Source organism: Panthera onca, chromosome B1, assembly GCF_046562875.1.
Source record: "Panthera onca isolate mPanOnc1 chromosome B1, mPanOnc1 haplotype 2, whole genome shotgun sequence".
Classification (NCBI taxonomy): Eukaryota; Metazoa; Chordata; class Mammalia; order Carnivora; family Felidae; genus Panthera; species Panthera onca.
Genome location: NC_138342.1, coordinates 177,861,408 through 177,875,279, shown reverse-complemented (window position 1 = coordinate 177,875,279; position 13,872 = coordinate 177,861,408). Strand labels below are relative to the sequence as shown.

The 13,872-nt window shown below is 36.0% G+C and overlaps 1 protein-coding gene across 1 annotated transcript in view; it reads left to right on the top strand.

Annotated features, from left to right (window-relative positions):
* TNKS (tankyrase) overlaps positions 1–13,872 on the top strand; it is a 215,657-nt gene that overhangs the window by 28,780 nt on the left and 173,005 nt on the right. Inside the window, exon 2 of the mRNA XM_060653141.3 lies at positions 3,232–3,456. Within this exon, the coding sequence (XP_060509124.1) occupies positions 3,232–3,456 (225 nt within the window). The remainder of the gene's footprint in view (positions 1–3,231; positions 3,457–13,872) is intronic.

The following is a 13,872-nucleotide window of genomic DNA, read 5'->3' as shown; positions in this document are numbered from 1 at the left end:
GTAATGTTTTTGCTTAGGGACTATTTTCCTGCAAGTTAATTAGTGATAAGTTACTTCAAATTCTATGTACTTCTTTGACTGTGATCCTAATTACTACTTTTATTTTGGTTCTTTAGACCCAAATAAGCAATTCAATTATAGGGATAATTATGACTACAAACCTTGTTTGTGAAAGAAAGGCCTTGTATAACCATCAGAGATAATGAATTCTCTTTATTGGTAAAAATAATGTATTTAACTTTGTAGAATGATGAATAAGCAATTATGATTTGTACTCAATAGAACAGGTAGAATATATGTTTTAAGTAAACTTTAGGTTTTAAGTAAATGTTTCTGAATTACTAAGTACTAAATTTCTGAGTAGTTTAAATAGGGGACTGTTTTGTGTTGTGGGTAACAAAACCTCTGATTTAATAATATATTTCATAAATTCAAACCCAAATTAAAAGAGCTAACTTCTGGGGTGCCTGGGTGACTCAGTCAGTTGAGTGGCCGACTCTTGATTTCAGCTTTTGTCGTGATCCCAGGGTTGTGGGATAGAGCCCCAATTTGGGCTCTGGCTGAGTGTGGAGCCTGCTTAAGTTTCTCTCTCTGTCCCTCTGCCCCCTCCCCTGCTTGTGCGCACGCTCTCTCTCTCAAATTAAAAAAAAAAAAAAAAAAAGATCTTCTTTGTCTTCAGTGATTTTGACTGTTCACCTCTACCTTCTTTTATGAATGTATGTGTGTTACACAGTTACATATATTTTATACAAAATCGTGTTTTTATGTGATAATTAAGAAAACAGATACGCTACTTAGTGATTTAGTCCTTTTTTCTATCTGTATTTCAAATATATATGTATATATATTTTTTCTCCTGGATTTTGTTTTATATATTTTTAATCTAAAAGACTAATCTGAAAACACTTTCCCATGTTGTTGAATTTTCTATAATATCCTGTTTTTTTTCTTGCATGTATGGTTTATACTTTTTTGATGATCTTAACTGCAGTAAAATACACAAATTTGAAATTTATTAAATTTTATTTTTAAACAAAATTTACAATTTTAGCCATTTTTTAGTGTATAATTCAGTGTCATTAAGTATAGTCACAGTGTTCTGTAGCATCCTTTTAGTACAGGATGATGTTATATGAAAAACCATCATTTATTTAATAGAGAGTTTATTGTTGGACACGTGAACTGTTTCCATGATTGTCCATAAATAATGCTTTGATAAACATCTTGATGCAGAATCTTTGTTCAGATAATGCTATATTTTTTTCTAACATGTGGTACCAGGCAGCTCTTTCTGCCTATGAGTCCTGTCCCTGTGCTTTAATAAAACCACCTTTTTTGCACCAACCCCCCCCCCAAATAAATAAATGAAATATGGTATCAATTTGCACTCACTTTATCAATGTGTGAGCACAATTCCATTTCCGCACCCTCTTTCTGATACCAAGCATTTTTTTGTTTTTGTTTTTTATATTTTACATATAAAAGTGTTAGTAAAAAGTAAACACACACTTTGCTATTTTGCTTCAAAGTTATAAAGGATACTTTTTAAAATGCCAGTTGATAAGGTTAAAAATATCAATTTTAACCCATTTGTTAGTGAAGAAAGGAAATTCAGTCTCAGGTATTATTAATGCATTGATTAGGGAAATGTGAGTTTGCCATGGAGGCTTTATTCAAATCCACAGAGGGAAAATGACAAAATCTTCACGAGTAAGGAAAGTGCGTGTAGCCCGGTGGCAGAGTAAGGTTGTGCTAGTAGGGTGAGAAGCACGCTGCAGTTAGAGAAATAAACAGAACCTAACACCTGTAAAGTCGTGCAGATATTAAAAAGCAAACAGCAAGATGGTGATAGTTACATTAGCATGTAGCCTATACTTGGGTATTCCCAGTTAGTAGTACAAAATTGACCTCTTTTCACTCAAAATTTTCAGCTTAGTTTGAAGGATATTTTCGACAGAAACCCAATTCTGACCTTGTAATACGTATCTGGAAACATAATCTTTTACTTTGAAGACTTTTTCTTGGAGCCTGCTCTCCTGAATTAAATGAATTTCTATAGATAGTGTGGAGAACATATCTTGAAATAAATCTTTTTTTTCAACTTTTCTCATAGTTCTCACTTAGTTTATATATGCATAAAATGGAGAAAGATAGGACTGTTTTAGTCGTAGTTTTACTTACGATGCCATTTTCTAACTACATTACACGGTAAGTAACAGCATGGGAGTAGTGATACTTAGACGGTAAAACCAAATAAAATTTAAAGTAGAGAAAGAATCATTAATGAAGTGTATTAACTTATAAAGATAAAAATACTAATGCTTATGGTTTTCTTTCTTTTTAATCCATTGTAATGTAGCTTACAATTTCATCATTGTACTAAAATTTAAAATTGTCGGTGGTTTTTTTTTTTCCCTTCTAAATCCTCATGCTGGACTTGCATAATGTTATTGCCCTCTGACTTTTATAATGTTGTACTTCCTTCGTAATCTTTACCTTTCTGAGTATATGCCTAGTTCCTGCACTGCTTCAGATCCGCTCTGACTCTCCCCCCACTTTTTCTGTCTGAAAATTATGATACTTCCTACCAGTTTTCTGGTTCTGCATTTCCAAATGCCCGTGTTCCGGCTTCTTTGTCATATTGTTTCCTTAGGGTCGCTAAATTCAAGCTTGCAATGTTCTGGTTTGGCCATAAGTCCCAAGAGTAGAGTATTTTGGCATTGTCTTTAATTCTTCCTTTTCTAACTTCTTGTCACCAAACCATTACCACGTATTTCTGGTATCCATATGTTCTCTATAATGTTGAGTGTTGTACTTTGTCTTAGATTTGGTTATTGGCGGTATTTAAATAACCTTTATTTCTTAAAATATAGAGGTGGAGTTTATAGATACAATTTTTCTTGTGAAGCATGAGAGGAAAGTGGATGCCTTGGACAGGAGTCTTGTTCATTTTGTATTTCTAGAACAGTTGCCCAACACATAAAAGATGTTGAAGAAATGTCTTTTGAATGAACTGCCCAAAGACTTAAGGATCAACTTTCTTAGTTTCGAGTTCTGTAAGAGGAGAGAACTACTTGAATGGTAGCCATTTTTTTTTTTCTTTACCCTTTTTTGCTACAGTATTTTAGGTGTTCATATTTGTTAATGTTATTAAAGAAATTCTAGTGTTTTGTTTTGTTTTGTTTTTTTGTTTTTACACAAAATTGCTTCAATATATATTTTCCTTTTTAGGTTTTGGAAGGAAGGATGTCGTAGAACACTTACTACAGATGGGTGCTAATGTCCATGCTCGTGATGATGGAGGTCTCATCCCACTTCATAATGCCTGTTCTTTTGGCCATGCTGAGGTTGTGAGTCTGTTACTATGTCAAGGAGCCGATCCGAATGCCAGGGATAATTGGAACTACACCCCTCTGCACGAAGCTGCTATTAAAGGGAAAATCGACGTATGTATCGGTAAGTATTATTTGATGGTATCTAAGCTGTAAGATCAATCTGACAGGTATAAAGTTTGAAATGAAGATTTAACATTTTTTCTCTTGTTTTTTTATTGTGGTGCAAATAGTGTTCTCACAGAATAAATAAAGAGGGCTTTATTACTTTCCATTCTTAGAAGCAATTTTTTTTTTCCATCAAAAGGGAAGTAGAGAGATAGCAATATAAAGTTGGTTAAGAACAGGATTCACAACATTAACTTTCCAAATGCGAGTCAGATGCCGACTGATGTGGAACTAAATTTTGATGGATTGCTATTATCAAATTTAGTTAATTTATGGTCTCTTTAAAAGACCGTGAATTTTCCATTCTAGCATCAAATACAAGCCTGTAAAATACAAGTTCTTACTGAATTGGATGACATATTGGGATGCTTTATGTTGATTCAAGGAAAGTCATCTAGCTCTAAGGCAAAATCTTTTTTCCTCATGTTGCTCAAATTGAACACCAGTTATTAGCACTGGAAAGCTTTGAGTGGTTCGAATACAGTAGTACAAAGCTTAATATTTTCAACATGTGCCATAGTCTAGAAAAAAAGCAATTTCAAGTTGAAAATTGAACTTTTCAACCATTTAAAATTTTGGGATTATATGAAATTGTATTCAATCACACTTCTTTCTCTTTCATATTTACCTAAATGTGTGTGTGTATATATATATATATATATATATATATATATATATATATATATTAGATTTTACTTTATTGTATAAAACCTTTCATTTTGAAATCTAAAACAAGCTTCTAGAAGTCATGCATAGTTTCTTTTGAGTGTATCTATTTCTTAACACTCGGGATGGTGGATGTTTGTTTAACCCATGGCAGATTGGTTTTCATAATTGTTGTCTTCTGGGATGGATAACAGCCATTTCAAGTTTAATCTTTCATGTTTATCTTTATGATGAAACTCAAACATATATGTCAATTTTAAAAATATAGTGGTGGTGGTATTATTAAGAATTTTTCCCTCTTCATAGCCATCTAGTCCAGCCTCCAGTATATTTTTTATTTTTCCTCAAATTATTGCAATGCCTGACGTGCAGCTTCTTTACGTCATTGTCTGTCATTATCTTTTCTCCCTTCTACATCTGTTGACATAAGCCTTTGGGTACCCTGGCCCTTTTTGATCTCTGAGATATTCCATTTAAAGTTGTTTCTCCCATTTCCTCCCAAGTCTTTCACTAAAGCAGCCACGTCCTGGACTAAGTCATTACATAAAACTACCCTGAAAATCTGGAACTTATAAAATATCCTCTCTGACCACAAAAACCTCTCTTATTTGTGGTAAGTTACCCATGTGATAATTATTTTTGAATTTGCTATGTATTCTTACCTAATGTAGACTTTGAACTTCCTACCTTCATCCCTTCTTGCTTTACCTTGTCATATCCATTGGATTCTTCTGTCATTAGTCACAGAATTTTGTATAGTTTTCACCTTCTTGAATTATTATCCTTTCTAGCCTTCAGTATTATGTTTTCTGTACCTGTACCCCTCTGAATAGCTTATCGCAATTAATATTCTTTCCTCCTCTTCCTAATCCCCCTCCCAAAAGTACATAATGAAATGCTCCTTTTATCTAGGTTCTGTTGGAATAAGAGACTAGATGTAGGACTTGAATGTTTACAGAATGGATTCCCGCAGTCCCCCAACCCCGTGGTCCTCTGTGCTTTGGTACATATTGCTTTCCTTCTGGTTAAGTGCTTGTGTCTTAGACAAGTTGAGGGAAGGAGAAGGGCACCTTCAAAACTGGAATGAAGATATAATTGAGGATATAGCTGCTATTAAGATAGTTATGGGAAGTAAGATTGGTTGTAGATCCTTCTGTACATTTAATTAGCTTTCAGGAATCTATTAGGAAACCAAATATACCAAAATCTCTGATAGTTATGCTGTATATCACACTTTGTGAATTGAGAATAGTTAAGGAACTCTGAAATGTTTCTTCTGGGCAAATTTCCACTTTGGGACAACTGGATGAAAACTTGAGTCTGATGGTTTGGAGAGATTAGTGCACAAAATTAATTTTTGAAAGGCTTTTGCCTAGATGATGAAATGCTAGCCCGATTGTTTTCAGATTAATCATACTCCATATGTGAGGTATCATAGTGAATATTTTTGACATTTATAAAAGTAGAGCCAGGCCATGTTGTCATCTGGCTTAAAGGAGGCAGCAGGATGGATTGCTTCAAAGCACGTGTTCTGGTCTTATATCCTCATGTGACCAGTGACCAGCTATCTATGAGACCAGGGGCCATTTAAGTGCCATGTTTATATGTGAAATGGGAATACTTGGGTTCTTGGGGGAATTAGCGGATAACACATTGAAAGTACTTAGAGTCTCTGATATAGTGAACATTAAATATTTATTGCTTTCCTTTTTTAAATTGAAATATAATTGATGTAGTTTCAGGTGTACAACATAGTGATTAAACAAGTTTATCCTTTATGCTGTGCTCACCGCAAGTATAGCTGCTGTCACCTTACAATGCTATTACAATAACATTGACTATATTCCCTGTGTTGTACCTTTTTATCCCTATGACTTGGTCATTCCATAACCAGAAGCCTGTATCTCCCACTCCCCTTCACCCATTTTCCTCATCCTTCATCCTCCTCCCCTTCGGCAACCACCACTCTGTTTCTGCTTGTTTGTTTGCCTTTTTTTTTTTTTAAGATTGCACATATATGTGAATTCATATGGTATTTTTCTTTCTCTGTTTGATTATTTCACTTAGCATAATACCTTTTGGGTTAAAAAAATGCCCTCTAGGTCTGTCCATGTTGTAAATGACAAGATCTCATCCTTTTTTTTTTTTTTTTTTTTTTTTTTTTTATGGCCGAGTGATAGTCCATTGTGTGTATATGTATACCACATCTTTATCCATTCATCTTTCAGTGGACACTTGGGTTGCTTTCATATCTTGGCTATTGTAAATAATTCCACAATAAACATAGGGGTGCGTGTATCTTTTGAAGTAGTGTTTTCATTTTCTTTGGGTAGATACCCAGTAGTAGAATTACAGGATCTATTTTTAATTTTTTGAGGGACCTCCATGCTCATTTCCACAGTGGCTGTACCAGTTTGTATTCCCACCAATTCCATGAAGGTTCCTTTTTCTCCACATCCTCACTAACACTTGATATTTCCTGTCCTTTTGAGTCTAGCCATTCTGACAGGTGTAATAGTTATTATTAATTGCTATTATTATTGCTAAGATCTCAACCTGAATTATGACTACTATGTAACATAGACCTCCTGGTTTCTTTTGTTTGCCCTTTATTGACTTTTTTTTTTTAAAGGCCAATTTAAAATCCATCCCAACAAACAAACAGAAACAAACAGATGCAAATACAAGAGTAACTAGTGGTTGCCAGAAGGGAGGAGGTCAGTGGGGGTATGGGTGAAATAGGTGAAGGGGATTAAGAATACAAACTTCAGGGGCGCCTGGGTGGCGCAGTCGGTTAAGCGTCCGACTTCAGCCAGGTCACGATCTCGCGGTCCGTGAGTTCGAGCCCCGCGTCAGGCTCTGGGCTGATGGCTCGGAGCCTGGAGCCTGTTTCCGATTCTGTGTCTCCCTCTCTCTCTGCCCCTCCCCCGTTCATGCTCTGTCTCTCTCTGTCCCAAAAATAAATAAAAAACGTTGAAAAAAAAAAATTTAAAAAAAAAAAAAAAAAAAAGAATACAAACTTCAAGTTTAAAAAAACAAAAAGTCTATCCCATGTGTTTCTCAGATGCTTTTTTAGCTACCATCAAAAAGAACAAAATACAGCCTGAGATTATTTTAAAAAAATCAACTTTAAATGCTTGTATAATTAAACCAGCTACTTAAGACCGAGGTCATGGTTCATTATAGTAATTCAATGATACAATTTTTAGATTCTGTCTAACAAACCTAATTTACTTTAGAAATCAATACTTTTTCTACCTTTAGAACTTATTCATTTCTCTCTACGTCTCTCTGCTCCCAGATATAAAGTGTCCAAATAATAAAAGACATCTTCTTTTCTGAATATATATTATCTGATTTTTTTTTTTTTTAAGACTATCCAAGTGTTAGTGCTTTGAAATTCATTTTAAAAGCCAGTTGTAGACACATCTTTTGCAAAGTTAACTGATAATGGACATTTGTTTTTTGTTTGTTTGATTAATTTTGGCTATCCAATTGCTTTTCTGATTTTGGAGATTTAAAACTATGAGTGATCATTTTGGAGAAGAATATACAGGGATGGACTTGTTTTGATCAATCGGACACACTCCCTCCCCTTCTATATTGTAGAATTTTGATTACCAAGACTTAGAGATATTTAACATTTTTTTAACATTTATTTTTGAGAGACAGAGAGAGACAGGGTGTGAGTGGGGGAGGGGCAGAAAGAGAGAGAGAGAGGGAGACAGAGAATCTGAAACTGGCTGCAGGCCCCAGGCTCCAGGCTATCTGCACAGAGCCTGACGTGGGGCTCGAACTCACATACTGCGGGACCATGACCTGAGCTGACATCCGGTGCTCAACCAACTGAGCCCCCCGGGCACCCCAAAAGACTTAGAGATGTTAAGGAATTATTTATAGCAGCAGTTTTTTTTTCCTGTGGTATCAGTAGTGGCTCTGCCTGTTTAAGGTAGACAGAATTGGATTTTGCCATTTCCGAGTGTATAGTGTTTACGACTGATACAGAGATCTGGCAAAGGTAGCTAAGTGGAAGTTCTAGTATGGGCCTTTAATAAAGAAATCTCTTGAATCTTTATATAATTCCAGTGCATCCACATTTATACTACACTCCCATCTCTGCTTATACTCTGTGATTCTCAAGGGAGAGGAGGAGAGAGCATGTTCCCTTTGGAGACTTCTTGGTTCCTCAGCAGGCGTGGGACAGCTTGCTGACTTCCACAGCAAACAGTTTCAATGAAAATAGAGGCGCATGGTTTTGTAACACCTGTGAGATTCGCACTGATTGGAATACCCAGCGTTGAGACCTGGAAACCCAGTAAACCAAATGAAAAATTCTCAGAGGGGAAGATTGAACAATCTGAATACATACCCCTGAATGAAAAAATAAAAATAAAAAGATTCCATCAGGGAAATTAAAGTGTAATATGGAAGAAACTTCCTGAGGCCAAAACAACCTAATTTTTTTCAAAGTGAAAAATTCAGTAGGTGAATTAAAGACCACATCAGTAGCGTAGAAGATCACATGTGAGAATTGTTCCCCACTACAGAACAAAATGTTAGCATAAGGAAGTCCTGAAGAAAAAGGTAAATAGACCTAGGAAACCAACATTATTTTAAAACCTTACATATGACAGGAGTTTCAGGAGGGAAAAAGAAAATAGACAAAAATTACTGATAGAAGAGATCAGTAATAATTAAACAAATGATAAGCATAGAAAAACCCAAGTCTTGAGATTGAAAAGGCTCACAGAGCTCTATGCTGTTTTGATGTGAAAAGACACACTGAGGAAGATATATATCTATATACGGAACTTTTCCAGGCAGAAAGAATAAGTTGCCCACAAAGGGGGAAAAAATTAAGCAAAGGACTTTCCACTTACAACATTGAAAACATGAAGTCAGTGGAATACTTTCTAAAGACTACTGGAAGAAAAGAAACTGTAATTCGCTTGATAAAGAGGAGTTCATCAGCTTTTTGGGAGTATGAAAGGCTGAATAGAGCAAGTGACATTACTTTAGAGAAACAAAGCTCCTGTCACTTGCTTTCTTTCTTTCTGTACGTTGAAATAATTGACTTCATTTGTCTTACACGCAAAGGGTAAGAGGATCTTTCCTATATATATATCTTACTTGGAAACTTCAAATTCAAACTGCTACTTAAAATCTAACAATTAGCACTTTAAAAAAGTTTTCAGGCTCGGGGTGCCTGAGTGGCTCAGTTGTTAAGCCTTGGACTTCGGCTCAGTTCGTGGGTTCGAGTGCTGCGTGAGGCTCTGTGCTGACAGCTCAGAGCCTGGAGCCTGCTTCAGATTCTGTGTCTCCCTGTCTCTCTGTCCCTCCACTGCTTGCTCTCTGTCTCTTTCTCTCTCAAAAATAAACATCAAAAAAAATTAAAAAATTTTCAGACTCAAAAAAATTTTTTTTCACACTCACTGGCATTATATTACACTGGTTAGAGTCCAAGAGATGTGGGTCTTTGAACAAGAGATGTGGGTCCTTATTCTCTTTTAGTTATTAAAATGGTAGTAGTAACTGTACTTCATATAATTGGTAAGGGGATTAAGTGAGAGAATGCAAATAAAGCCTCTTCATGTAATATCTATATCTGGGTATATGCTCAATGCTGTAGTGTATATGCTCAGTGATTGGTAACTGCTCTTATGTTAATATAAAAATAACATGATCAGAAATAACATTCCTATTGTATTACAGAATATTGATTCAGATACTTTTATATTTGTTGAAAAATGTAAGAGAAAACAGATGAGATGATATTTTTCGAAGAAGTCTTTAAGCAAATTGGTTTATTAGGAAAGATTAGGCCAACTTTAATAGTATCATTTAATACCATAATTAAAGCCAGCTATTGAAATGAATTAATAAAAATGTTTAGCTACATTCTCATTTTTTTCTTATCCCAATTTAGAACTTCAATTAATTATTTCATACGTGATAGGATTTCTGCCCTTTTCCCCCCTATTATTTACCATTTGGGGAGTCTTACATAATTGTGTTTTGTCTGTTCTTTTTCTTTGCCGTAGAAAAGGCATGCCTTAGTTTGTGAGCATTCAACTGGATAAAACTTAAGTTTATTCAGTCAAATGTAATATATTAACCTGGATAAGATCCTGGTTCAGAAAAAAGTTAAAGCAGAAATTATTACATTATACAGCTTATGTAATTTTTATGTAATTACACACATATGTACGTGTGTGTATATGAGAGAGAGAGAGAGAGAGAGAGAGAGAGAGAGAGAGAGAGATTAGGTGATAAATAACCCAATTGATGATTTGTTTACATTATGGGCTGATAAAAACGAACACAAAAGTTTTCAGCGATAAGGGAGGATTTTGCTCTTAGCGTAACTGAAGGCGACTGTGGTCTGCTGCAAAGGAGCAACAAGACAGGAATCATGGGACCTCGTGACTACTCTTGGATCTCGTTAGCAAGCACTTTGACTTAGGACAGATTATGGGGCAGATTATTCCCTGTGCCTTAGTTACTTCGCTTATCAAGTAGAAATAATAGAACTGCTTTATTTATTTTTTACCTTGCTGTTATTTTATAGAGATAATATGAGATGGTAGAATCTCATATGAGTTACAATTGTACTTTTAAAATTTACAGCTATGAGAAGGGACCTGCTCTATGTAGCATGCGGCAAAATAATGGCCCCCAAATGTCCACATCTCAGTGTCTGGAACCTGGGAATATTTTATTTTACATGCAAACAGGAATTAAAGTTACAGATAGAATTATGGTTGCCAGTCAGTTAACCTAAAGATGGAGAGAGATCCTGAATTATCTTGGTGGGCCCCAAGTATCACAGTGTTCCTTAAAATTGGAGAAGGGTGATAGGAAGGAAGTCAGAATGATGCATTGTGAGAAGGATTCAACCAGCCATTACTTTCTTTGAAAATGGGGAAGGGGGCCATGAGCCAAGGAATGCAGGGACCTCTAGGAGATTGGAAAAGCAGAGAAATGGGCACGCCTAGTTTTCCCATTGGTTATACCTTATGCATTTATAGTACAAAACTAAGCATGGGAAACTAGTGTTGGTACATTGTATAGTTCTGTGCCATTTTATCACATTTGGAAATTCATGTCATTGCTACAATCAAAATATAGAAATATTATCACAAAGATCCCTCTCATTCTACTTATTTATGGTCACTCCCCAACTTCCATCCTTAACCCCTAGGAACCACTAATCCGTTTTCAGTCTTTATAATTTTGTCATTTTTGAGAATGCTAGAATCATAGGGCATGTGATTTTTTTTTGAAATTGGCTTTTTTCCCACATTGCACAATGCCTTTCAGTTTTGTTTGTTTGTTTAATTGCTGATTAGTATCTCATGGTGTTGCTGTACCATGATTTAGCCCTTCACCAATTGAGGGACGTTTTGGTGGTTCCCAGTTTCAGACTATTATAAATAAATCTTCTTTGAACACTTACGTACAAGTTTTTACATGGATATGAGTTTTCATTTTTCTGAGATAAAAGCTCTGGAGTGTGATTGCTGGATCTTATGTTAAGTGTATGTTTAGTTTTCTAAAGAAGCTGTCATACTGTTTTCCAGAGTGTTATATCATTTTCCATTCCTACTACAGTATATGAGAGATCTAATTTCTCTGCATCTTGCCAGCATTTGCTGTTGTCACTTTCCTTTATTTTAGCTGTTCTAATAGGTATGTAGGGATAGCTCAGGATGATTTCAGTTTGTACTTCCCTAATGGCTAGGGATGTTGAATGTCTTTTCACAGGCTTATTTACTGTTTGTATATCCTTTCATGTAAAATATCTCTTCATGTCTTTTGCCCATTTTCTTTTTTTAACGTTTATTTATTTATTTTTGAGAGAGAGAGAGAGAGAGAGAGAGCAAGTGGGAGAAGGGCAGAGAGAGAGGGAGACACAAAATCTGAAGCAGACTCCAGGCTCTGAGCTGTCAGTACAGAGCCAGACATGGGACTCGAACCCACCAACCAACTGTGAGATCATGACCTGAGCCAAAGTCGGATGCTTAACCAACTGAGCCACCCAGGCACCCCTTGCTCATTTTCTTAAAATGGAGTAAGAGGCTGTGTTATCTGGGATACATTCACTTGCAAATAACAGAATACCTCACCATTGATCACTTAAACAACAAATACTTTATTGTTTTCAAACATTTGGCACTTGCTAGGCATTTAGATTTGTACATTGGTGAGTAAAACAGGATTTAAAAATGTTTATAGCATCAAAATAGATGGTGATATACTTGGTCCAAAAAAACAATGATTTGAATATAAACTAAGAGTATTTTAAGTAACAAAATTGATGTGAATGCTCAAATAGACTCCTCTTATCTCAGATGAGAAAACGTTCCATTTTACATTTTTGGCAATCAAACAGTTGAGTTTTCTATAATCTTTACAATTTCTCTCAAATGGTTTAATTTTATTATTTGACTATCATTAATCTGATATTAAATCTTATGGTTGAAACCTTCTGATTAAGTATAGTGATTGAACTCATGGAATTACCTCCTGCTCTTACCGAATTCTGTTCATGTGATAAAAAATTCTGTAGGCCGTGATTTGGATGAAGTGAAGCCATCTAGCCTATATTAAAGGAAGAATAATCCACTTTGTGTTGAGTAGATTTGATTGGAGAAGTAGGAAACTGGAAGCAGGATAGGAATTCTGGATTGTGGTTGGTCATAGGATCAGCTAGACTAGAGGGGTCTGCTATCATTTACAGATTAGAGGGCCTTTGTAAAGGGTCAGGCAGATACATGAAGTTATGATAAATACTGCATGTAAAATTGTCAGACTGCATGTCAGATGGTTGAGTCAGAAACTCAACCATTCAGGAGAACCAAGAGTGGAGATGTGAAGAACCAAGCCAGCTCTGGGGACTTCCAGCAGCTCAGGTTTGTGGCCCTCCCCACTAGAATTCTCCAGTGATGTTAATGCGTCTTGGCTTCAGATCCACTCTGTGTTTCAAACCTGACATAGAAGGAATCTGATGCCCAGCTGGAGTCAGATGTTGACTTTTAACCAGTCATCTTTGTTATCAGAAGTTCTCGAGTACGGACGTGGCTCTTCCGGCCTCACTATAGCAGCAACTGGACGCCATTCCCAGAGAGGTACTGAGTGGTGAGGTGCAGAGGGTGGGGTGAGTCAGGGAGAGGAAGAAGTAAAGATGAGTTTGGTTTTGAACTTGGATTCCTTCAAATATTGAATAATAATTAACATTCTTTGAGCCATGTCATTATGCCTTAAAGGATGCTTTAATACTGTTTCTGGGTGACAAAAAAAAAAAGGTATTCTATATAAACTTCTGATTTTATTGTGTGTGCATGGGCTGCCGCCCAGTGTATCTCTTCTCTCGCAGCATACTCCGTTGTCCCATTGGACTTTGTTTACAAAATACATGTTAAAAGTTAAAATTATTAAGTATTTCAAGATGGTGACAGCAGAGCATGAAGCCTAGCATGGGGCCCTGTGCAGCTGCACAGGTTATATGCCCTGATCAGATCATACCTTTGGCCTGGTTAAAGTGCTCCACAAAGAGTTCTCATTACACTTGAATGACATCTTAATCCCTTAACAGGGCCCTCTTTGATCTGGGTCAGACCTCCACCTACAGCATGGACTTAATGCCTGTCCTTCTCTCCCTTTCTTCATGTTGCGGCTACCCTGGTCTTTTCGTCTCTGGAATGAA